This window comes from Vidua chalybeata, chromosome 8 (genome assembly GCF_026979565.1).
Source record: "Vidua chalybeata isolate OUT-0048 chromosome 8, bVidCha1 merged haplotype, whole genome shotgun sequence".
Classification (NCBI taxonomy): domain Eukaryota; kingdom Metazoa; phylum Chordata; class Aves; order Passeriformes; family Viduidae; genus Vidua; species Vidua chalybeata.
In genome coordinates this window covers 26,513,030-26,539,347 of record NC_071537.1, presented here as the reverse complement: position 1 = coordinate 26,539,347, position 26,318 = coordinate 26,513,030, and the positions used below count along the sequence as shown (strand labels likewise).

General features: G+C 45.6%; 2 protein-coding genes across 2 annotated transcripts in view; both read right to left on the bottom strand.

The window, feature by feature from the left end:
• Positions 1-8,492, bottom strand: part of CHAT (choline O-acetyltransferase) — a 31,173-nt gene extending 22,681 nt beyond the window's left edge. The window contains exons 1-2 of the mRNA XM_053949240.1: positions 8,349-8,492; positions 5,257-5,401 (exon numbers count right to left, since the gene is read on the bottom strand). Coding sequence (XP_053805215.1) covers positions 5,257-5,319 — 63 coding nt within the window. The 5' untranslated portion in view covers positions 5,320-5,401; positions 8,349-8,492. The remainder of the gene's footprint in view (positions 1-5,256; positions 5,402-8,348) is intronic.
• A 1,320-nt stretch (positions 8,493-9,812) lies between these two features.
• SLC18A3 (solute carrier family 18 member A3) lies at positions 9,813-12,056 on the bottom strand. The gene has a single exon (XM_053949242.1). The coding sequence runs from the start codon at positions 12,054-12,056 to the stop codon at positions 10,470-10,472; it is 1,587 nt and encodes a 528-aa protein (XP_053805217.1). The 3' UTR covers positions 9,813-10,469.
• Positions 12,057-26,318: the final 14,262 nt, after the last annotated feature.

Sequence of the window (26,318 nt, the reverse complement as noted above, 5' to 3'; positions counted from 1 at the left end):
CATGCAAACCAAGCCCTGGCTGCCTTAAATATTGACCATCTTGCAGCGGTGGGGAGGTATACCAATCCTAATGGCCAAGTTGCCTTACCAAGAGAAGCCCTAGAGGGTATCACAGATGCAGCTCATTTGGCATTTCTTAAGGTTCCTGATGCCAAAACCCCTCAACAGTCCTTCATAAATATCAAACACGGTCCACAAGAGCCCTATATGCAGTTTGTGGACAGATTAAAACAAACACTGGAGAGACAAATCAATAAATATCAAGCAAGGGAAGTTATACTCCTCAAATTGGCCATAGAAAATGCCAATGAGGATTGTTGTTGCCTTTTGAAATCTTTGCCTTCTGAACCTGAGCCCACTTTACTCCAAATGATACAAGCGTGCAACCACCTGGGAACATTACAACACACCACGGCAATCACCTATCAAGTCATGGAGCAAGGCATAGTGGACGATTTTGCTGCCCTGAAATTAACCCCCGGAAAGCAGCTGGTTTGTTTTGGCTGTGGGGAATCTGGACACATTAAAAGAGACTGCCAAAAAGCACAGAAAACCAAAGCCCCAGGTATATGCCCTCGTTGTTGGAAAGGTCCTCACTTAGCTAATCTATGAATCTATAATCTACTTATAGCATGGTGCCGCTATAAGTTTCATCAGAATGGCAAACCTTTACAGGGAAACTCATCTTGGAGCGCGGAGCAGCACCACGCGAGGTCACAAATCCCACAGCTGACGCAGCAACCAGGAGCAACTGCCAACTTCCAACCAGCCCTGCCCCTGCCCGCCGGACAGCTGTCGCTGACCTACATGCAGCCACCCCGGGCAGCACAGGACTGGACATATCAAACAATGTCACAGTAACATTACTCGATTCATCTGTTCATTTGCTTCCCACAGGAGCTTTCGGACCATTGCAACAGCGTATGCGTGCTTTGATCATAGGCAGATCATCCACCTGGATAACAGGGTTGGTTGTTCTCCCTGGGGCTATTGACTCTGACTCGGTTGGGAAAATTAAGATCATGGCTTGGACCCCTCAGCCGCCCTGTGTGGTCCTGGCCGGGAGCCCTATTGCCCAACTCATACGTTTTCTGGCACCACCAATAACTGAACAGAGGGGAGAGGGGGGTTTGGTTCCACAAGGTTCCCACAGATTTTTTGGACACAACATATATTACATCTCAGCATCCAACATGCCAATGCAAAGTGACTCTGAAAGGCAGGGACATAATTTTAGCAGGACTCCTTGATACTGGAGCAGATGTGACTGTTATCTCAAAAGGCCAATGGCCCAGTGATTGGCCATTACAGTCTGTGCCTCAAGTGCTCTCGGTGTGGGTGGGAATAGTCAAAGCTTGCAAAGACAAACACTTTGTGTACCTTACAGGGCCTGATGGGCAGATTGCCACAGTTAAACCTTTTGTGCTGTCTGTCCCCCTGGTTTTGTGGGAGAGGGATGTATTGACACAGTAGGGAATTTTCATGCATTCAAATTTTGTACAGGAGTCACTGGGACACTGCCCCACAATGGTCCCTGGCTGAAGTGCCCCAGATGCTTTCAAGCATTGGAAGCAGCCCAGTTATCAAAAGCGACAGACCTAAAGCCCTGAGGGACACCTCACCTTAGTCAAACCAGTTATATTTCCAGTTACTTGCCTTTTTAACAATGTATTTTCTTGTGGACAGCTATTAAGTATTATATAACTATTTTTTAATTGTTTTAGCCTCCAATGTTTATATCCCATTACTTTTATTAAGCCGAACTCAAATCTCTCACACAAGCAATCTTTAAAAGCTGCGGCAGGGCGTGCGGCCCCCCCGGCCTGGCACCAGCCAGCATGGTCTAACCTGCACGGCATGCTGAAGTTATAGCACACCAAAATCCCAACTGATGCTACCTGCTATCTGAACTCTGTTAACATTTACCTTCTAATTTTAGTAACTTGTGATTTTTAACAGGATTGTTACTAGAAAAATTCAAAGGTGCTTGTGTGAAAGTGGTGTCTTCCTACATATTAATAACACAGCAAAACTGCATAGTTCACTGAGAGTAATTAGATAAGTCATAAATTCAAGATTCCTTAGCTCACATTAAGACAAACTTTTAACTTTATTTGTAGTAGTTATTTGAGACTTAACTAGAATTAGTATATAAGACTTCACTGTCGGCTTTATTAAGTGCTTGCTTTTTACTCCATAGTTTCAACAGGGTAATTTTATTGTAAAATTTTCAGAACAGTTGTTATTTACCTTGATGTTTAACTGTTATATGACAAATTTTCAGTAACTTTTTTGTAATAATAGAGTTTAAATAAGTTAATTCTTTTTAAGATTAATTTTTGTTTAGTCTCAGTGATGTTTAGTTTAAGTTCTTTTAAGTATATTTTTGTTGTTTTACTGAAGTTAAGTTTTAGTGAAGTTGATTTTAAGTTTTGTTGAAGTATACCTGTTTAAATTGTAAGATATAATTCCTTTACTATACATATAATCATATTAATATTATTATATTCATATAACAACATTGTGAATAACAATGAAGCCTAAATTAATTTTGTCAAAATTTGCTTACTTAAATTACAAGATACAACTATTTTATTATAGAAATAAGAACAATTTTTGCTATTTTATTTTTATACGTAGTACTGAAGAATGAGTAACCATTTCATATTATGAGTGCTATCAGTTGTAATCTGTTTAATGCTTTTTTTTGTTTTACTACTATTTAACTAAAGATAAATGACAAAGCCAGCTGATTTACAAACATTCACATATTGTTGTATAGCTATTTATAAGACGTATATTATTCTTCTAACTACTATTACTAAGAGATTTTAAAAATATATTAAAGATACTCTTCCAGTTAAAGCCTGGACCATGGCCAAGTCCTAGCCTTAACTAGTAGAGAAATATACCAATAAACCCAAGTGTTTCCTACATCAAAACTATACTCAAGTCATTCTGACTTGCCAAATTTGGACCTCTAAGTGCTAAACCTCCTTTTAAAGTGAACTTGGAGGGCTTACCTGGGAATAGTTCTCCAAGCCCCCACTTTATAAATGGAGCTTGCCAATTACTACAGACTCTAAGTAATAGTACAATATTTAAGAAATTGATAATGCATTATTTTAAATTGCCATTCTATTTTTAATGTGCTACTGATTGTATATATTATCTGATTTATTTTTACTTAGTTTAAGTTTATTAGTTTTATTGTTTTATGTTGCCTTCATGTTCATAATGAAAAATACACATGCTATCAAAACCCAAAAAGATTAGGGAGAATATAGTTCCTCCAGAACTGTACACTAATATTTACACAAAATAAATTTTAAATCAAATCAAATTTGACCCCTTACCCTCCTGAAGCATCCTTGGAACCCCAAGAATTAGAGCCCCTGCATTCTGTGAAAATAGATTTTTGTGTTAATTTTAAATACAGGGGAAAAATTAGTCTAAAGCTTTAAAAATGTTTCTCCCTATCACCCCGTGTATAAGAATCAAACCTTTTGGTGCAATTACACCTTTTGCAATCTTTCTAAATCCAGTAATTCCCCCCCCTGTGGCTGCCATCAGGAAGGTTTTAGTTTATAAAGATCAAGCCTGAGCTTTTAGTGGCTAAAGTTTTTAGCTAAAAGATTATTTTTAAGATGGGTATGTATGTGATGATTTTCATAATAACTGTATTAATCATGATACCTTGCTTGTTTTAATGTGGGCAGAGATTAATCAATAAGGTCCTTAAAGGAGTGGTTTTGGTTGAAAAGGGAAGGGGGAGATATTGGGACACACAAGACACATGATGGAGTTTGGACCTGGTTAGTATAAGAGATTTAATCATCAGGATGCCTTGGCAAGAACAAACAGAACTTTGAGGATTAAATCAAGACTAGCTGAAGATTAAATCAAGACTTTCCGAAAAAGAAACATCAAGATTTCTGCAAGTAAGAGATGTTGTAAAGTATGTATAAGTTTGTTTATGTGATGATTAACCCAATCATTGCAGTAAAACATTTCTAGCTTTCCTAGGATAGTATATAAGCATATGTAGTCCACAGTCAGTTTGGATTCTGACCAGCCCTCAGTCTCGCCGTCTCTCTCTCCATCGCCAATAAGCAATTATGGGGGCAGTGGGAAAACAAAGCCAGGAGGTAATTCATGAAAGACTGGGAAGTTGCAAGAGGCTGTGATGCTCCCTCCCTCAGGGAGGGAGCTGTGTCACCTAGTTGAGAAATGGTCATCTAATATAACTATGCTTGTCCATTAGTGACTAGTGTAGGCCATAAACTTTTGGAGGTTTTATTTTTCTGATTTGATTTTTGCCCATCTCCTAAAGTAGGCAACGTTCAGATTTTTTTGCTAGTTCTTGCTGTAATGGACATTCATTTTAGTAGGATTGCAGGCCATAGTGTGATTTTGGGTGGAAGAAAGGATTAGCAGTTACCTGTCCCACCTGCTGCTCAGAGTTAGTCCAGTGCACGCAGGGAGGGAAGGTGTGGAGGAAATGCTCTGAACAGTAGGCAGGGACTGGGTGTCCTCTGAGCTCACGTACCAGCTCTGCCTTTTGACTTCGACAGAAAAGTCAGTGATGCATTATGTTCCCTATCTAGAAACCAAAGATTTTAGATACTCATGAAAAGTGTCATAGGATTATCTGTTATTAATGGAAATGCAAATCCAACTTAGCCTGTAATACACCCAGAAATAAAAGAATGGCAATTCTACAGGTTAGTCAAGACATATTTCTTCTGTCATTGGAAACAGATGTGCTAACTAGTATTTCTTTCTGATACCTGGCTTTGGCCCAATCTTTCTGGGTAAGGTTCCTGTGCAGTTCATGACCTGCTTAGGAAAAAAACCCTGAAGGCTGACTATTGACAGGCATGCACACCCAGTACCTTCTAAACCAGCTTGAAAATGAATCATATGTGATAGTTTGATAGTGCTGTACTAGCATGAATAATTCCATGCCATCTCTGACTTTGTAATATAAAAAATATTTGTAGTATAATAATATTTAATTTACTGTGGTTCTTCAGAGGATGTTGGAAGAAAGAGTTTATTTGGATATGAGAAGCACTAGTGTTTAATCAAGGTTTCTGGCTATAAACTGTTGCAGGATAACTGGTGTTCTCTGAAATTAAGAAATTGGCTCTAGAACAGAGCTTGGGTTACAATTATGATATTAATTTATAGAATTAAAAGTTGTTAAGGCATCTTCTTTTTTTCCTTTTTGTTTTCCCAGAAAGAGTTACTTACTCTTTCATCTTTACTGCATGAATCTTTCTCGTTCTTCTGCATGTTTTTTTCTAGGTCAGGCATTCCTGCATTTCTTTTGGTATCTTTCGTTGAGGGCAGAAATTGAAGTCACTTGGGGGCACTTATGGAGCCTGATGCCTCAGTTCTGGAAATAGAAAAGATTTAAAGTCCTGTCAGTACCCATTATTTATAACCAAAATGTACGAGGGGAGTATTCCCTGCGCAAACACATACAGAAGCTTCAGAATGCAAACCTGGAAAGAAATAGAAGTACAACATTCAAAGTAGCTAAACTGAGCCCTGTGGAGATTGCTCTGACATTCTGTTTGTCTAATTTGCTATAAATTTATTTATTCAGAACTATCTGATGCTTATAAAAGGTCCCTTCTCAGCATGGTTTATTTTGTCACTGTAATTTACTTTGCAATTTTTTGTGGCATAATCTGCGTGCTTTGTATTAATGTTATATGTTAGCTGGAGGAAAGAGGGGATTTTTATTTGAATGTACTTATGTTGACACAGGTAATGTTGCAGTTTTCTATATTAGGATCTTATATTTTCTCCCCTTACCATTTTATATGAAAGCACCACAGCCTTTAAATGTATTTTTCATGGCATTGCTCCATGGGTACAGTGAGGTGCTGTGCTAGAAGATGTAAAAAGGAGCTTGATGGGGATGTGCCTTTGCCCTCTGCAGCCTAGAATCTCACAGGGTACCAGTGCTTTGGGGCATAGGTCTGGGCTGGGGGACCCTGTGAGCCTGCCTGTGAAGGCTGTGGAAGGACTGACGGGTGCTGTACGCTGAGTTCGAGCTGCTTCGTAGAGCAGTCTTTCCAAATAGCATGTACTTATCCAGGGAGACAGCTTAACCTGCTAAAAGTCACAAAAGTGATCTGTGACAGAGCAAATACTTCCACTCATGTCTCTCTGGTACTGTGCTTATTCTGGTTTTCACTTCTGAAGATGCCTCTTCACTCCTTTTCTGTGCAGGAATAAGCTATCTGACACACATATTTCTTCTGATATACTAGTGACCACTAATTGTCCTTCAGTTATGACAGTACATAAGTACAGCTAAAGCAGAGGGAATTTTTTGTGTTCAGTCAGGTCTTGATGGATTAGAGGTTTTTGGTTTTCTTTTAATTACTTTGCACTGTGCGTATGCAAAATATAAAAGACAACGTGTGTTGACTATGTAGAAAATATTTTTTTTCTGTAGTCTTTGGAATTATTACATTCAGGGCACTGAAATCATTTCTACAACAGCTTTTAAGAATAATTTAGATTAGACTCTACAGTGTATGAAAGTGAGTTGAAGAGTTTTGTTTAGCCATAGGCAGAGATGGCTGTGGATTATTCCTCTCCTGAGGAATTAGCTTGGCTTTTGCAGCCTTGCAGCTTCAGCATGGCTCTGCCAATGTGTATGTGGTCACTGACACCTTGTGTTGATCCTGTCCTCTCCCTGTCCTGCACTGGCTGTCAGTGGGGCCATGTGCTGTGAAATAGGTTGTATAAGGCTGAGAGAGATGTCCCTGGGGCCCTGCAATGAGCCACACAGCAAACGTGTGTTGATTTGTCATCTGCTTACAATTTCAACCCAGGTGAGAGATGATGTCCCTCATGGAAAGGCCACCTTAACTCACTGCACTGCTCCTCTCCCTCTCGTGTGCTGCACAGGGCTCATCACTTAGCCATGCACTCTATTCCTAAAACACAGGTTCAAAGCACCTCAAATAATGCACGTCCTGTAACTCTTGGAAGACTGTTGGCTTGCCCAGTTGTTTATGGGCTGGCCCCAGCCCCCCACCTGCATTCAAATACAGAGCAGCCATTTTGTCTTTAGAGCCCCTCAAACTGTACGCCCTTAAAGGAAAAATCCTGCTGGTATTCTTTTTGCTGGGACTTTTGTTCTTTCTTTCCTTATGCTTTTTTGTCAAACTGCAATATGGTGTCACACTGACTAAAAGTCTATATTGGCTCAGTGTCTCTGGGAAGTGCTACTACTAACAGCCCTGCATATCTGTAAAAACAGTGTGATAAAGAGTTTGGAGGTGGTAGCCTGAACTGTGCTTTTCTCTATTGCAGGGATGAGCGCAGGCTTTGTCCCTGGTTCAAGAGCTGACAGCTTAGCATCACACCCAATCCTGTATTTGCTTAATAAAGGAGAAGAAAACTGACACAAGAGAAAATCCTGCAGAAATTCAAGATGACTTCAAAGTTGCTCACTAGAAAGCTATGAGGTACATTTTCAAAGTTATTAAGCAAAAAAAAGAAAAAAAAAATAATCCTAGCTGTTTTTATTTACAGCTGGCTTAGCTAGAGGGCCAGGGTGAGCGGCTTAGCACGGTGGCTGCGAGTCACAGCAGGCTGGGGAGCCGGGTGGCCTTCCCCACAGCTCAAAGCAGCAACTCAAATCCATAACAAAAGGCGCTGATCTCTCCGTTAGCAGATAGCAGAGAAGGACTAAAATAAGCCCATGTGCTTATACTTGAGCTCTCCTGACATGATGGACTCAGGAGGCAGCTTGCAGTATATGGCGTTCTTGGGGCAATACATTCAGCCCCCATCCATTCATCCTCACTTTCAGTGTTATCAGGAGGATAAGCTTAAAGTTCTCAGGAACCTATGCTTGAAGTTAAGAGGAATGTGTGCGTTGTCAGGAGTACACGTGTGAAGCGCGCACTGCCGCGGCAGCGGACATTGCGAGCGGAGCAGGAACCGCCCTGTCGCCGGCCGTGAGCTCCCTGCGGGCCACGGTAGCGCCGGACCCGTCGGGGAGCGCTCACGCTCCGCCGGAGGCTGCCGGTACGTCCCGCAACCTTCCTAAGCCTTAGCCCCGAAGGAGCCCTTTCCCTCCCGTACCACCCGTCGCGGCGGGACGCTCGGGCGGCGGCAAAACGGGCGGCCCCGTGGGTGCCGCCCAACCCGCCGAGTTTGGCGAAGGCAGCTCGCTCGGCTCCGCTCCGCGGGACCCGCCGCCCTCGCTGCCGTTCTCCCCGGCCCAAGGCTCTCCCCGGCCCCAGGCTCTCCCGCAGCCACGCCGCCCGGGCAGCGGCAGGCGCGGGGCTTGCAGCCCGCCCGCCCGTACGTACCTGCTCGTCGGGGAGCTCCGGAGCGGCTGCCGGGCGGGCTCTGCAAGTCGCGGCGGCTCTGTCCAAGGTACCGCCGCCTCCTCCGCGGCCAGGTCCCCTCTGGGTGGGGGCGTGCGGAGGGCGGCTCAACTCCACGGCCACTGGCTCCTCCCCGGCCCGGCCCGGCCCGGCCCGGCCCTGCCCCACCGCCCCTCCCGCTGCGCGCAACAGGCGCTGCTGCCTGCGCTGCTGCGCGCCCGCTGTGCCCGTGCGGCTGCTGCGCCCAGTGCCGGCCGTGTCCCCTGAGGGCGGGCGGGGGCAGTCGGGCACAGCCGGGCTCGCCGGAGTTCTTAGCGCCGTCGGGGTCAGCCTCGGCAGCGGCAAGTACAGCCCCGAGGCGCTGCTGTGTTCGCAGACCCGCGTTGCCACAGGGGTTGTCGCCGGTGTCGAGAAGTGTCGCCGTGGGGCACCTGCGGCTCCTGAAAGACCACGGCGGGGAAGGGTGGAAGCCGCGACGGGGCGGCAGCGGTCCCGGGAGGGGCCCGGGTTCTGCAGGAGCTGCCATGGGGCCGGCAGCAGCAGCGGCTCGGGGAGGCTCCGCTTTTGCCGCTTACCACAAAGAAGCGGCTGCGGTTTAGGGAAGTTGGTCGCACCTCACACCGCCGTGGCCATTGCTTTTTCTCCGAACCCCCGTGCCAAAGCGCCATCCCGCTGTCTTCATTAGTTTTGCGCCGCCTGAGCGGCGACTCGACCTCCCCAGCGGGAGTTGCGGAGTCGTGCGTCCCGCGCAGCTCAGCGGAACCGACCGGCCGCTGCTCCGCGGCACCCACAGCTCCAGGGTCGGGTGGGAGCCCTTTAATAGGTGCCGTGGCCGCTTGTAAATGTCTTTTCACCCTTCTTGCGATTACAAGTAATTAATTTTGTTTCCTATTGGGTGAAGAATTAAAATAAACGACTTTATTTTATATTAAGAGAAATTTATAGGGCAGATTATGCAGTCTGGTTCCCTTGTGAGTGAATCGGAGATTTCCACTCTTTGCAAATGTTTCAATGAAGCGTTTCACCCATCTTTTGTTTTTGTTTAATCCCTGTCGAGTCACTGAGGTGAGTGCCTTTTAATTCGGGCAGCATTTAACACTGAGAAGGACACCTTCCAGTATTGTACCTCTAACTGCTGGTGACGTAATTTTTTAAATATTAGAAAATTGAAATTCATTATTGTGGGGAATTAAAATTGAATTCACATGAGAATTCAAGGAGCTGTTTCAAAGCAAGCAGTCGCACAGTAGCAGCACAACGTTGTTTGCTCAGACCCGTTATGCTGTGAAGAATGAATGAGAACATTTTGTACTGGGGTTTTCTCCTGTGCCATTTTGGTAGCTAGTGAGAATTATGCTCTGCGAAATTGTTACTTTAGGGGTTACACTGAGCACAACCAGCTCCCTCCCTCAAGCAGCCCTCAAAAACAAAACAAAAGACAATTGATCCCCTTCAATTCTGTTTATTCAGATTGTATTATTCTTGTAACTTGGACTTCAACATAATACAGCATATTGCACTTACCGGAGCGCAGCACAAGAGAGAAAAAAAAGGTACAATATTTCAGTTTATTCCCAGGGAAGAATAAAATGAGATAGCTGTTGCTCTTCTTAAATATAGGAAACCAACTGAAAGTCTGAGTATATGTACACAAGATTTACTAAGTCCCTGAATACACCATTTGAAATTTTACACATACTTTTTTGCTTTTCTTGTAATTTTTACAGAGATATACAGTATGTCACACACAGTTTCCGTTTGAGAACACTCTGCACAATTATACCCCAGCTACAAAGCTGTTGGGTTTTTTGTTTTCTTTTTGGTGATTTTTTTGAAAGATCCCCTCAGATTTCTGCTAATGATTACTCCAATAATTTTTTTCAGTATTGTCTCCCATTTCCCACCCCCTCCACCTTGCCAGAATGCTGAGGGAAATACCGATTAGAAGTAAGTCTAGAAGAAAGCCATTACATCATGACAAAGGTTAAACTGTGGATATTGCACGTCAGTACAGAAACATAATGCAGTAACATTTTCATCCCCCGCTTTGCTTCTCTCCCACATGTCTCTCCTTGCTCTTGGGTCTGGGCTACATGGGGGAACCTAACTGTACTCATAGTCAGATGAGTCCTCCTCAGACACCCCTTTCAGGTCTCTGTGGTAAGAGCCCATGCTGTTCTCATCCATCTCGCCCGCTGGCTGGAGGCTTTTGCCCATGCCTTTGCGTTCCTCCATTTTGATGGTGTCATAGAGTCCCTTAGGTCCTTCTTCAAGGAGGATGTTCCTCTCCGAGTGAGAGGGTTTCATTTGGCAAACATTTTTGAGGAAGAGAAGGACAGGGGCGTAAAGCACGTTGGCTAGCCCCATGCCCAGGTTGAGCTGTGCAAAGCCCATGGTGTGCACAATCTGGCCGGCCACGATGGGCCCCAGAGCATATGCCACACAGTAGGAGATGTCTGCAATGGCGTAGACGCTGCCATAGACAGAGACGTGACGCACGTCCACAAGGAAAGCCAGGGTGGGCAGCAGGGCTGTGTCCACCAGGGCGATGCCGAAGCAGATGCCACAGAGGGGAATGATGACCTGCCCGAAATTCCTGCAGGCGGGCACCAAGCAGGAGCTGGCACCGATGATGGCCATGCCCAGGGCCCCGTAAAACCACTGCAGGTGTGGGTACGCAGCAGCCAGTTGGACAGTGACGTAGACGCCCAGCACGTGGGGGAAGAAGGCGGGCAGCCAGGTGAGGCCCACCTCCCATTCGCTGGCCCCCATGGAATCCTTCATCCAGTTGGCGATGGTGGGCTCCAGGAAGGCCAGCGGGATGTTGCAGGTGGCCAGAGCCCCTGCCACCACGGCAATGTAGGGGTCAATCATGAGGCGGTGTATGGGGGTGCCGACAGGCATGTTGGCCCGTGCCCCGGTGCCACCGGGCGGCGCCAGGACCAGCAGCAGCAGCCCGTCGAGGAGGCAGACGCAGGCCAGCACCAGGAAGGGCACCCGCTTGCCCGCGAACTCGTAGAGGACGCCGCCGAAGGGGGGGGCGGCCAGGCTGCCGAAGGAGATGCAGGCCAGCGCCGTGCCCAGGGCGCGGCTCCGCGCCGGCTCCTCGGCGTAGCGGTCAGCGATGAGGGCGATGCCGGCGGTGTCCGCAAAGGCAGAGCCCAGCCCCTGCAGACTGCGCGCCGCGAACAACGTCGCGTAGTTCTCGGCGAAGGCGAAGGTGGCGGTGGAGAGGAACAGGACGGCCAGCCCGGCCAGCAGCGGCGCCTCGTAGCCCACGCGGTCGATGAGGGTGCCGCTGAGGGGGTTCACCAGCAGCTGCAGCATGGCTTTGGAGGCGAACAGCACCCCGATCTGCACGTCCTCGTTGCTCCCCGAGGCCGGCGGGTACCGCGCAGGCAGAAGGCTCCGGTTGCCGCCGCCGCTCCCGTTGCCCCCCGCGGGCGCGGACGGGCCGGCGGTGCCCCCGCCGCCGCGCATGGCCGCGATGTAGTCGGGGATGATGGGCACGATGACCATGTAGAGCATGTTGTCCAGCAGCAGCGCCACGCACACCACCATCAGCAGCAGCCGCCGCTGCCGCCGTGCCTCCCCCATGGCGGTGCCCAGCCGCCGCCGCCGCTCGCCCACCGCCTCCGAGAGCCGCTCCACGGCGGCCCGCGCCCGGCCCGCGCCCCCCGCCTCCGACATCGCCCTCAGCGCCGCCGCCGCCGCCCCGCCGCCCGCATGGGGCACGGCGGGGGCGGCCCCGCCGCCTCAGCCGCCCGAGCCGCCGCCGCTCACCTCCGGGCGGCTGCCGTCAGCCCGCGCCGCCGCTGCCAGGCGGCTCCGAGGGGCCGATCCTCCATCACCACACTAATAAGCGCCGCGCACGGAAACCCCACCCGCCCCCGCCACCGCGCCGGCCCCGCCGCTCGCTCGCCCGCCCGCCCGCACTCCGCGCCCCGCCCCGCCCCGCCCGCTGCACCGCGCCGGGGACGGCGGCCCTGCCCGCCGCGGCAAGGGGTCTGCGGGGCGGGGGTGCCGCCGGGGCTCTCCGCCCCGGGGGTGTGCCTGGGAGGGCGGTGGGGACGCGGCACCGCCCCCGAGGCGGGGGCCCGACGGCGCGGCTGGCTGCGGACGCCCGGGCGTCGCTGGTAGTGAGCCCGGCTCCCCGGCAGCCTGCCGGAGCTCTCCGTTGCTTCCCCCTGGGCCGGCACGACGTGCGCCCGCCGGTGCTGCGGGCAGAGGTCCCGTGTCCTCAGCGCTGCTTCAGCGGCGCCCGGCTCGCCTGCGGAGGTCGTCGATTACGGGCTCCGCCGCTGTGCTGCCGCCGTCTAACCCGAGAGCTGCTCGGGGCTGCTCCCCAACACGCGGCGCGGGTCCGCCCGCCACGGCGTAGCTGGCCAGGGCAGGGTGTAGTAGGGGCGCTCGGGGAGATTTGGGCTAATCGGGCACGGGTCTGGCAGGGCTGGGCTGAGCCCGCACCTCAGGGGAGGGGCGTGAGACCACGGAAGCTTCATTGGAAATCAGAGAGCAGCACAATAACTGTCTTCCAGCGTGCGAGAGTGTTTCTGACAAACAGGCAAACGCCAGGGAAATAATCGTCAAGTGCGGTTGTGTTACGTACTCCCGCATTTTGTCGGGCCAGTGTGGCAGCTGGAAGAGCTGCGGAGCAAGAAGCCTCACCCGGTGCAGAGGCTTTGATATTGAGAAGCACTCCTTAGCACAAAGCAGCATATCTGTACTCCTGTAGCAGAAATGACATGTGGGCTGATCCAAGGAGGATCTCTGCAGAAGGCTGTATGAACTAATCCCATCTCTCAGCCGAGCGGTTCCTGAATGGATGTGGAGTTTGGGCAACTTCATTTGCTTGTGTAGCCGGGCTTCCACAGCTGAAAGGGAGATGATTTATCTGTCAGATGATTTTGCTGTATCTTGCTCTGTTGCAAGAAAACATTATAGATGTCCAGAAACACTTTAAGATGGATCCCTGCGTGGAGTAGCATACAGATCCAATTGTGCTTACACAGAAGTGGAACCTTAGAGAATATTTAAGATAGCAATAGTCCTTGACATCCTTATTGTCATTGTTACCGTTGTTACTCATTTACTATATCCACTGTAAAACTGCAGAAATGCACCACTGACAATCGGGATAAAGTTGTGGATCTGGGACTCTAAATAAGCTATTGTTCTACATGCTTCAAAAGCTAATTTCAGGGTGTAGAAGGAAAGTGTCTGAAGGAATAAAAGAGTCTAACTGGAAGGGTCCTGAGCTAAAAGCCAAGGCTGCTGCACTTGGCTGCATGGAGTCAAGATACTTGTCACCTGTGAGACTGATTTAGTTGGGAAAAAATCAAACTAAACACTACAAAGTCCATCCTCCTCTAATTCCTCAAACAGACCCTGGGGTCTTTCTTGAGAACATGTTTCTGCACAGGACTGTGAGCATGGGAGGAGCAGCTACCCAGATGGCGAGGAAATGGCTGAGGGATGCACCTGCTGTTTAGGATGGATATCACGTTTGCAGTAGGCAGTAATGGGTTGGGGGCAGATATGACTTTGGATCGTTGCTGTGCTGCAGTCAGGAGTATTGGAATCTTGGCTCCCGCTTGATGAGGCACTTTATTTGATTAAAGTTTCCCTTTTAATCAGAGATATGGTCATTTCCCGTCTCTAAAATGGAATCTGGCTCTGGGGGTCATGTCTGGATAATAAAAGGACTGGTTCTCTTGTCTCGTGGGAGTTGATATCGAATTTATTACCATCAAGAGAAAGCAGAATTATACTTGTAAAATGTTGCATAATAAATTTAGCTTCCTTAGTAAATCAAATCAGCGGATACCCTTATCTGCAAGAGATGCGTCATCGCTACGTGAGCTTCTTTCACTAGACAGAACTAATGGGGAGAAAATGTACCTTCGAGTGTGGTCAAAGTTGATGGGCCCACAGTAAATTAAACTTAAAAAAGGTCTCCCTGGTGTTTGGCTTAGAAATTTATAATTATATTTGGGAAGGCACTTTAAGGTGAAATGAGATGACTTAAAATTTTGTGCTTTTATCCCAAAGCCCAGAGATGTGACAATTATTTAGTTTGAGACAAGGAATGTGGAGGAGGTGATGTACTTCATTTGTCCTCCAGTGCAGAACATGTAGGTTTGGAAAACCACTGTTAATATCAAGGAGATAGAGAAGATTTTGGATCTGTATAAAGAACAGGGATGACTGCACCAAGACTTTTACCACTTTCTTTGTTCTAGAGGCTGTAGATGTAGGAAAAATAGCTCAGGATGACTGTTGGGTAATAAAAAGGATTTTATTATTGAATCCAAAAGAGCCCATGGCCCAGGAAGAGAAACTATACTTAGGATCTTCAAGATTTCAGACAAAATCCTAGAAAATGTATAACATGTGTGAGCATATAAACCTTTATATCTGATGATGGTATCAGTTTAAATTGAATGTAAGGGTGAAGTGGGGTTTAGTATGACCAGTTGATCACATTTCTCACACTCAGTTTAAAATGGAAAACCTACCTACATTGGGAATTTTGGAAAAATCAGAGAGGTTTCTCTCCAAACATCAAAATAAATATATAAGTAGTTAAACAGATAAAATTACTTGTGTACAGTCTGCTCTTGCTTGTCCTGCTACCTACTGAATTGATAGTCCTTGTGCTTTGAAATGACAGTTGTTTCTGATGCTGTATCAGGGCAATTTTACAGAAAGAGAGAGAGAGAAGCAACAACTGCTGTGATGCACTCTGCTCTCAGGAATGGAACTGAGTTAATTGTGCATCCCTAGGAGCCTTTCTTTCACAGGAGAAAAAGTTTTGCTATGAGGTGTCCAAAAACAATGAGTCAGAGAGTTAAGAGTCCTCCAGGTCTGCAAAATATTAATAGTCCTAATAGCCTGAGTACTTAATGTCTGCAGTAGAGAGCTTGCCCTCTTCAGGATATGGCAATACATTTTAGCACTTAGGACTGAACTAATTATGTGTTCCTTTTTTGATGAGAAGACCTGCTAATCTGATTCTGTCAAATAGGAGAGGCTCACCTACTTTGACAAGTATGTTATAATCTTTAGAAGTGTGATAGAGGAAAATGGAAGAGATTGAAGGTAAGGTCCATTTTCAACAACTTAATTTCAAATGCATTTTTGTGAAATGCAGAAAATGGTCAGGCTGTCAAATGGCAGCCAATAAGTTATTGTCATGAATGTAGTGATCGAGAAAACAATGGGTATTTTGCATTATCCATTAACATACTGCTGTATGGCAGTAGTAGCTGAGGTTCCTGCTCTTCCTGTTGGGCTCTGAAACCTTTGTTGCCAAGGCAGATGGACACACAGTACAGAGAGAAGCACATGAAGCACACAGGGGAGCTTTGGAGAGCAGAGGAAAGAGGGAGTCCTGCCAGTGGCTTGTGGTGCCATGAGGTGGCACTGGGCCGGGCAGGGCTTGGTGCCCCTGGTCCTGCTTTGGGTTCCAGCTGGGCTGGTTGGCAGTTCTGGCTGGACAAGACTTAGCCCCTCCAACCGTTGGTACTTTTGTGATTAGCAGGATTGGCCACAGCCTTCTGGGGAGACCGTGTGTCTTGTAACTCTGTCAAAAGTTCTTGTCTGATGCAGGTGTAATGCGGGATGGAGACTGTACATGAACATGTGCCCTTCCACTTCTGTAAAAGCTTTGTTCAATAGGCAAAACTGCTTTTTATTAATGGTTGTCATACTTCGAGGAATGGTAAAATGATCAGGGTGTTTTTTTTTAATTAATCTTACACCCATACTTCATGCTGCTTCACTCTTTGGAAATAGTGCTTAGAGAGGAAGGAAAAATAGCTGAAGATAGGGAAAATAAGAGAAAAAACAATTCAAGGATTTGTGTCTAAGCTTATGTCAGTTCTAGCAATAGCTGATGTTCTTGATAGTTGTAATAGACAGTTCTTCATTTACAGTTAAAAGAAAACTAGTAAATGATGGTGTGTCTTCCAACTCTAAAAGTACAGGGTATTCCCTATGACAAAGTAATTTATGAATATGTAAATAGCTCAGTGAATGAAATTTCCACTTTCCCTCTTGGAGAATACTTATCTGTCCAATAAAATTCAGGGCTTGAATAGTCTCCTGATGTTCAGTCTGAAATTTCTTTTCCTGTTTTGTTCCTGCTAAGCCTATGTCTACTGTGTACAACACCTCAAACCACTTTTTTCTCTTCTTTAAATCCTTCAAACATTTGTTGTGTTAGTCCCAGACTACACGAGGATGACAAGTGGCATTGGTCTTTGAGATGCAAGAAGAAGCTATAAAATCTGGGAGGATGCTGTTCCTCCTAATGACTGCTTCTCTTCCTGGTCCTTGAACACCATTTTTATCCTGTCATGTCTTTGCTCTTTTGCGGAAGGCTGTCAAAATGTTCGCCAACCCACCACAAAAGTATATTTTCTCCCCAAAGTTATCCTGGTTTTCATCTTTTCAGTTGTAAAAATACAGAATCTGTCCTTGCTCCAAGACTCCTCAAGTTCATTTCTGATCCAATTTTGCAGGGAACAGGAGCTGAATTTAATGTTTGGATGCTCCTGATTTTTAACATCCTTCTCCACTAGCTACTCATCTCTGCTCAACTTCTGGGGCTTTGCTGCAGTCCAAATGAAATTCCTCATTGCTTAACAGCCTTTCAGAACTGTGATAGCAGGAAACACATCTTCCACATGCTCACAAATAGTTTCTTGGGCTTTAAAAGTGGTGTCAGATTGGCAATTTGGTTTGCTGACTGTTCAAATGTGCATTTCCATCATGCTGGACATTCTCCTCATGCTGACTACAGAAGAAAGATATATCAAAAAACCTGCCAGATATTTTGGATTGGTAATCTGCAAAGACATTCATTTGTCCAAAGCAGAACGAATTGAATATGAATGTTTTAGTTAAATGGGGAAGCAAATATCTTGGGAAATAATTAAATATACATTTGAAAGATAAATTGTAAGTGACATATCCCAGTGACAGGATACAAGTCAGCTTGCATCTTCTAACTGTTTAGGTAAAATTTAACTATCAGGAAAAGCTCAGCTATCTGGCAATTTTGTAACGCCTTTCTACAAAATTATTGCCAAGGAGAAAATTCCAAGTATGAACTAGGTATTGGTGTCAGGAGACAAACAACATAAAGTTGTAGTGGGTCCTACTTTCCCATTTGACCTAAGGAAATCAGAAATAATAAACCTAGATAATTACTCATGTACATCTAATGCATCTAAATATCTAAACCTTAGATATTTACTCATGTCCATATGTTGTATGTTAGGTTTGTCTGTGGCAGCTTCTGCCATCAGACTTGCCCATCTCTTCCCAGTGCACTCTTTAGTTCATAAGATGTTATGCTTCTGTAGCTTTCATCCTGTGCCTTAACATTTTGAATAGCTGTGGTGTTTCAAAGCAAAGTGCTTATAAAGAAGTGGAAAAAATGCTCCTTTCTACAGCATAGATAAAGCCAGTGGAGACTGAAGCCACCTTGAAGGTCCTTATAGGTGTGTGGGATTAGTATTCACACAAATTTAGGAAGGGGAATCAGGGGTGCATCATGCTTTCCACCTCAGGAGGTTATAAGACTGATTCCTAGCCTGCTAGCCTGAGGCTGGTCTTGGGATAGCATGAGCCACTGGTGTCACTGTGGAACTGCTGTTGGAGTGAAGGCTTGGAAATGGTTCTCAGTAGAGGCAGAAGACTGAAGTAAGTGATTTTTATGGTGCTTTTTTCACTGTATCTGCTGTTTCCACTGCAGCTTCAGAGCAGTATATAGTCCATATGTGGCCTTTGTCAGCTGGGGGCTCTTCTTTGCAAGGTACAAAGGGCAGTGACTCCTGCTGGTGCTTTTAGATCTATCAAAGCAGCCTTTGCTATTTTTGAATAAAGTTGAATAATAGCCTGTACTTAATAACACATTAGGTTCATGAACCATCTGAAGGTACTTGTATGTAGGCACACAGAGTGTGGTGATTGGGAGTGGGGCTGTGGCTGAGCCTCATCCCCAGTGGGCACAGCTGTGAGGAGCAGGTGAGCAGCACTGACAGCAATGAGCCATGGAGTGCCCAGGGGCACTGAGCAACCACCAAAGGGAACAGAGGGCACACAGGTGCACTGCATGGACATGAGGGGATAAAAGGCTGGGCTAAAAGAACAAGCAGGACAGATGCTTGCAGCCTTCTGAAGTGACATGGTGAAACTCTGTGTGGGCAGGCAGCTGAAGCCTTCTGATGGGGTATGGTGTTGCTCTGTATGGGTGAATGCCTAAAGCCTTCTGAAACTGTATGGGGATGCTCTGTGTGTGGTGGCTGTCCCAACTGTGGTGTGTGCTGGGACTTGTACAGTTGTCTCTTGTTTTGTTTGAAAATGTTGTAAGTTGTTCTTAGCACAAAGGCTGTTCTCAGGAGTTGCTGCAAGAGTGAGGTGCCTGGCATTAGAAATCTGGTCTGCACTGACTGGCTCTCAGGGGTGGAACACCACCTGTTGCTTCCCTGCTGGGGCTGGAATCACATGGAATTAGTGTTTGTGTCTCAGCCTGAGCATGTCTATGCCCTCCAAACTGCAAAGTAGATCATAAGTGGAATAAACTTCATAAAAAGTGGTGTGATTTGACAGCACATCTAGTAAGTTTAGAAATTGTACTGAAAGTTCTCTGGAGGATTTAAAAATCTAAGGAGCTGAAGTCCATTTACTACTAACCTAGGCAGGACCAACTGGGCAGCAGGAGGAATACCTGGGAGAGCTCCTGCTCTGAGCCCTCTTGGGGTGGGAAAATGCATGGGCTTTGCTGTCAAAATGAGATGGGACTGGTGGTGTCCCAGTTGTAATCCCAAAGAATGCTTGGTTATGTAGAATAGATTCAGAAGCAAAATTGCAGTTCTCTTAAGCAGTTTGGCACAGTGGGTGTGTTGGGAGTTTTTTTGTTTGGTTGTTTTGTTTACTTGGTTTTTTTTTTGTTTTTTTTTTTGTTTTTTTTTTTTGTCCTGGAAACACAAAATTATAGGGCAAGTTTTTTTTTGTCTTTCAGTTAGATGATAGCACCTGCAGATTAACTTAATTGTTTTTTTAATGTACCCAATTGTTTTAATTGTGAACATGCCACAGAACCAAAAGCACTTTGGTTCTGTGGAGTATCCTATTTTTTTCCCAGAGCTTTGTGAATTTTTTTTGGTACTGTTGAGAACTGTTTTTCAACTCATACTATATAAGCATTATGTATTATGTGTATTTCATGACCCAAACTGTATGTGTGGAAGAGAAGGCTGCTCTCTGCAGGTTTCTGTACTGTGTGCACATCCCTCGAGTAAAAGCGAAATGCAGGGAACATACAGCAATGAGCTAAAGGATGTTGAACATACACTGTGAAGGAAACTGATTCTAATTGGAGACAAATTGCATTTGAAGGGAACTCTTTACCTCCTGACAAGATTTTAGTAATTCAGTGGGCTCCAATATTTTCCTAACAGTGAATTTTTAAAGAGATTTTCCATTTCCTTGATTGCTGTATATTTAAAGAAGATGGCACTTGAGAATTGAGAGCAGGATGCAGTGACCTTGCCTTACCCATAACACCAGTGGAAACTACTGTGCTTGGAGTGCTATAATTCTCCTCTCACTGGGAAGCTGCCTTTGATTTCAAGGCAAAAGGCTGGAGCTCCCATATGGGAAACTGCTGTCCTGCATCTCTCACCGTGCGTGCATTAACTGGAGAGCAGGCATCAGATTAACATCCCTAGTGCTGTCATAAATCAATCTGTGTATGCTTAAACAAGTTACATCAGCCTAATGGGGAAAGATGTGGTGAGACAATTAAAAGAATTAACCCAGAGCAGGAGGGTCGATAGCATGGAATAATCTGTTGCTGGAGTGTGACGACCAGGCGCCATGGTAGTTCTGGCAGCCAGTCCCTGCAGGAATTGAGCCCCAGTCTCCCTCATGGGAAGGCTGATGCATTTTCAGAGGATCTGGCAATGGGGCTCTGGGGTTTCCAAATGCTTGAAGGCTGATGAGGTTTAATTATTTTTATTATTAATTTTTATTGCTCTGAGGTGGAAAGCAGCTGTGTGTGAATGAGCTCACTAGTGCATGTGTAAATAAGCCAGCTCAGAGCCTTCCTGCCAGTGGAATCAGAGCATAAGCAATAGGGTGCAATCAATTTTAGTGATTTAATACTTTCTAGGTAAGCTTTTCTTCTCACTTACTGACTCAAGAAGGTTGCCTTACAACGCTGTTCTTATGCTCATGCCTAAATTGAGCTGTGCAAATGGCTGCCAATGGAAACCAGAAACTCGGACTTCTTATTAGATTTAGTACAGTGGTCATTATGGTGAATTTAATTACGAAAAAGGCAGAGGAGAGTTGCTAAAAAAAGAGATGGGTTTGTTTTCTTTACTCCTCCCCACCTTGTGAAAAGTCAAATTGACAATGCATGTCTATGAGGCTTACAGTCTTAGAGCAAGCATTGCAAGCTCCTAGTCACGTTCAAGACAGTTGCACAGGGGTCTTTGAAAAATGAGCCTCTATCTTCCCCAGCCAATATTCAGTACCTGACTCCAGTTCAGCCATGCCCTGTGTGAGTTAATGGAAGCCTCTGCTCCTCCATTTCCCTTGAGTCTGCTTGTTGTTTCCTTGGAAGTTTTCTTTTCCATGGGGCTACTTGTGCCTGGAAAACACAGTCAATGCAATATACCTGGGACCAATGTAAATCTCCTCCTTTTCTTCAGTTCAATGCAAAGAAAGTCAAATTGTGTGCTGAAACTCAGGTATGTTTCAGAGAAAGGCAAGGGAGTCAAGAAGAAATGGAGAGCTGGTGGAAAGGGGCACTTGCATCATTGTGTTTGTGTACTTGACCCTCTTTTTTTTTTTTTTTTTTTTTTTTTTTTTTTTCCTGTAGCTTTATCATCTTCAGGCAGAGAAACTTGTGTTTGCAAATAGTTTTCTTTTCCACTCATCACCAGGCAGCACAGTGAAGTGCTACTGGGACCATAAGGAGCAGCATAAGGAGGTCATGGAGTTCTCTGGAGATGGGGAGAAACTCCACCGTGTATCTCTGAGCATGTGATGTTGACACTGTGAGTCCACCAGACCACCAAAGCCTAGAGAGTGAGGCTAAATGCTGATGGTGTTTCCAAGAAATTAAGTTATTGGCTGGCCAGCCTTTTTCTTGCTAAGTGTGTCCCTTGGCTCAAGGCACATCAGGTAGTGCTGGGCCTGACTCTGCTGCTGCATTACAGCAAAGCCAGCAGTGAGCAGCTCATGGTGCAGTGTCCTCAATTGCCAGGGGGCTGTGGCAATGGTTGTTTGAGGGAGCTGCTCCCTCAGCTTATGTGTGCATGACTTGATTTTTGTGTATGTTGTGCTTAGATATGTTTTTGGTGAACATGCCGAAGAGAGTCAGGAGCAAAGAAAGGTTCTTGCTGGCCCAGGAGACAGGAGCATAGAAAGGCTATTGAGATATGCAAAAGGAATGCTGGCCCGAGTTGCTCTGCTTTCTGCTTGCTGTTTTGAAGTATCATGGCAGTGAGGTACCATGCAATACAAACTTTGTGGCCATTTTTCAGTGTGCCAGTTGCATATATAATGGATCTCAATTGGGAAACCCCACCAGGCTAATGCAGGGGTAAGGGTTATTGCAAACCCGGCTTTTACCCTCCCCTAGCAGCTATCCAGCTGCATCTTCTAGCACAATGCCTTTAGCAATCATCGAACTTTTGACCCCAGTCTCTGAAGTAATGCCAAGTATGTTTAGCACACATACAAATGAAGTGGAAATCATTATTGGCTTGCTCATGACCTGCTGAAAAATGGGTCCCCTCCGGGGGCCCTGTTTGCATTTCCCTCAGTCTCTCTGAGCACTCAATCTTTCAGCAGTTTCATGTGCTACAAACTGAGCATCACTGTGCTTTTGATTGGATCGACCTGCCACTGCCTGTTCACTCCCAGCCTTTCCCTGCCTTATGTTTTCTGAGGCAGCAATAACAGGGCTTGCACCTAAGCACCCCCCAGAACACACGTTTGTGTTGTGCCATGTTTATATTGTACATCCAGGTGTGACTCAGGACCACATCTAGCTCATGTCATGCTGGGAGCTGGTCTCAGCCTGTCCTCTCTGTCCTTCAACTACCAAGCCCCAGGAAAAGGAAATGCAGATTTGTAGGCTGTCAGGAGGCTCTGCTGATCCAGATGACTGGCAGCCCAAATGGCAAGGTTTCTTCCAACCCTGAATTTTATTTCTCTGCTTTCCCTCTGCATGCATATATTCATTTTGTCTGGGATGCCATGAGAATTGACAAAGCTGCTCTCTTCTTTACATGTCCATCATTGGAGCACCTTCTCTTCAAAACAAAGAAATGTCTAAAAACTCAGAAACCTCTGAATTGTTTATCTGAAATGCAGGAATAAAATATATTTAATATTTTTCTTTCCTAAGCAAAGCTACACATAAGCTTTGAGGTAAGGTCAAAGCTCATTGAGATAATTGCTACTTACTCTGTGTAGAAACAGAATGATTCCAATAACTGGGTTGTTCCTTGCAAGAGTCTCCTTTTGCATTTGCATGTAAATGATTACAGAAAAAAGGAAATCCCAGTATTCACCTTGTCACCTTATCCTGTAGTACAGTTGGAATATCATGAATAGTTGATCCTTCCATTCTGCAGTTTTGAATGCCTGTTTTTTTTTTTCTTCTGTTGTACTGTTTTAGTAAATGGTATTTTCTTCTCCCAAATGTGTTCTTTTTGATGGGCTGGGGATAACACTAGACTAAATAAGAGAAGGCTTCACTGTAAAGGAGTAATCAACTCCTTAAAAAGGGTAAATGAAACAGCTATGTTAAGCTGTCTTAGTAAAAAAAAAAGTTAGAAACAAAGTAAAAACTAAGTACTTTTCTGTCAGCATACCAGCCTGTGGTGAGACAGCAACTGTTCCTGGCAGCGCATGCTGTTAGTGTGATTGATTGACAGCTGGCCCTGTGACAGCAAAGCCCTTTCCTTCAAAGAGATGGCAGGACTGCAACTTGATGAGGGGATGTGGCAGGCCAAGGGGAGCAGGGCCCTGGCTCCCCTGTCCCCGCTCTGCTGTTTGCTGCAGTCCTTTTGGAGAGCCTGCCATTGTGCCGAGGGGCAGCCTGGAGCCGGGCAGCCCGTGCTGTGCGCGTCCCCCGCGCCGCTCCTGCGGGCAGCTCCGGAGCAGCGCCTTCACTGGCTGCTCCCGGCACCCCCTGAACCTCGGCTTTTTCCATGGCGAGGGACAGCTCTTCTGCAGCCGTGACAGAGCAGAGCAGCGCTGGCCGCAGGGTGTGCCCCCCCCCGGGACTGAGGGGAGCGGTGCGGGAGGGAATCGGGCTGCTGCTCCGCTGAAGCGCTGCGGGAAACCCGGGGCTCGGAGGTTCTCTTTGGCGTCGGTGGGCACGTGTGGATTTTTTTTTTTTTTTTCCCCGAGGCTACAACCACGTGAGATGCTTACCCCAGTTGCGCTGGGCAGCTTTCCCTTGCGCTCGGGCAGGACTCCTGTCTGTGCACCAGCTCCTGGGAGGACTTTGTCCAAAGTAAAACCTGGCAAGCTGCTGCCTGGGCCACCGATAGAGTGCATCCCCGGAGTTACACAGAAACGCTGTAGGAGAGGCAAGGTGGCAGCGTGCCTTTCAGAATTGCTGGAAACCAGCTGAGGATTCAGCCACACTCCCGCTTTCTCCAGTGGGACCTTTATTGTTGGAGATGATGTGAATAAATGGTAAGGATCATGGGAACCCGTTCCTCTGAAATTCTCCCGAGCTTTTGAGATCCTGCTCCACGTGAGAGTATTGCACATAGTGCACACGCTAACGGGTGTGGGGTCCTTCTGAGACCTGGGGTTTCACTGGGCTTCAAAAAAAGCCAGAGCAGATATGCCATGGGTTGGTCGCACAAGAGACAGGAGAGAGGAAATAAAGTATTTTTTCTTGCTACTGCAACATGAATTAGTTAATGACTACATCGCTCTAATTCCAGGGAGTTTATACGAGTGGTAACCTAAATTTCATGTTTACTGTGTGAATCGCACGGGACCCTTCCCTGCTCGGCTCTGGCAGGCAGCAGTTAAGGACACTGGGAGCAGATTTGTGGCCATTCAATGCCACCTCCTGGTTGTAAATGCAACAACAGAGCTGCTCTTAAAAGGTGTATTGCTGCCTTTGATAAACTGGGATTCACAAATATTCACAATATTCACAAATATTGACAAATACCTAACTTCTTTGGTGGCTTTCTTGGATAATTTTATTGAAACACATTTTTATACCAAGTAACATGAAAATTTTTCCTTGGGTTATTGTTTATATTAGTAAAATATAATGAAGATAAGAACAAAAATATTATTATATTGTGATCTGCTGCTTACCTTAGGGAATGAAGGTTCTGGAAAAGGGCTTGCCAGCCTCACAACAGAAGATCTGCCACAGCCATTTCTGTGTATCGATAGCAAAGGTCTGATTTTCACAAGCTAGCAACTGTTTGTCCTCTGGACATATTATTTAGTGATATATTGCTACTAGAGCGCTTTTTTTTTTTTTTTTTTTTTTTTTAAATGGCCTTTCTACTCAGCACAAGGGGACTCCTTCCTTACAAAAAAAAAAAAAAAAAAAAAAAAAAAAAAAAAAAACCCAAAAACAAACAAAAAAAAAAAAAAAAACCCCAAAGCCCACAACAAACCACAAAAAACTCCAAACAAACAAAACAAAAAAAAACCCACACCCCAAAACCTCCACAAACCAAAAAAGACCCAAATAAACAAAAAACCTGAGTTACCTTGCAAGAATGTGGTAAATAAAGGATTTACATGTGCTTCTCTTACTATGCATTAGTCCTATTTGTAAACTTTTTGCTGGCTCCAACTAAAGTCAGTAAAGATTCGGACTAGAATCCAGTGGATATGACGGGTTAGAAAAAATGACCTATTTAAGATGAAAACTGCTCCTCTGTGGTAATATTTGGGTGATGGGGGGGAAGATCTCCGTGGTGAGACTCTGCAGGCTGTTTGCTCCTGGCTGTTCGCCGGTAGGGGGTGCAAAGGTAGCGTGTGTTTTAGGGGAAAAAAACCGTTTTATTCTTCAGCTCAGCCCCACAAGTCTTTATCTAGTGCCTGGCCTTTAAGGAGGTTTTTAAGGAAAAGGGAGAAAGCGAACACAGATGATTGCAGAGTGTCAGCAGATGGAGAAGCATTATTTGATAGAGTCTAATTTCACTTTACACATATGTCAGTTACAGGAGATGCAGCCTGGCAGGGAATGGGGTTCCCTCTATTTACTGACACTCATTTCTATTTTCTAGAGAGTATTTTTATTGTTATTGACAACACAACATTTCTGCTTTTTTTTTTTTTTTTTTGAAAAAATATTTTCATGTTTGAACTATGGAATGACTTGTGCCTTTTCATTCCTTTCACAAATATCTGATGCCACCTTTTTCATGTAAAAAACCAAGTTTTTCTGAAGTGAGAAGGAATTTAGTTATTGGGGCATACCAAAAAAAATAATTCCATCTTCAGGATGACAGAGTGCACTTATTTATTGTTTCCTCTTCTTTCTTAAAGGGTTTGATATACAAACTTCATTCTCTATTACTTACCACTATAAACCCTGATTTGCTGCTTTAGCAAGTGTTGTTCTGGGCTGGTGTATCTGACACTGAATTCTGCACACAAACATTAGCTGTCTGATTTGTCTGAGACTCTGATGGGAGTTTTGTATGTTTAGAAAATGTTTTAATAAATGTCATATCTTCACTAGATTATGTATAGGGTAATGGTATGTATGTAGTGGTAGAACTATTTAAAATAATTAAGGAGCACAAGGCAGTGTTTTTGACATAAAAAACCAAAACCTTCTTTGACAAATGTTGGTATCTTCATGCTTGATAGACCATTTAGGAATTTTTCCTCACTTAGGAACTACCTTAAAGTTACTGGCTTCAA

Coding starts and splice junctions, on each gene's coding strand:
- SLC18A3 (XM_053949242.1), bottom strand. CDS start 12,056: ATGTCGGAGGCGGGGGGCGCGGGCCGGGCGCGGGCCGCCGTGGAGCGG.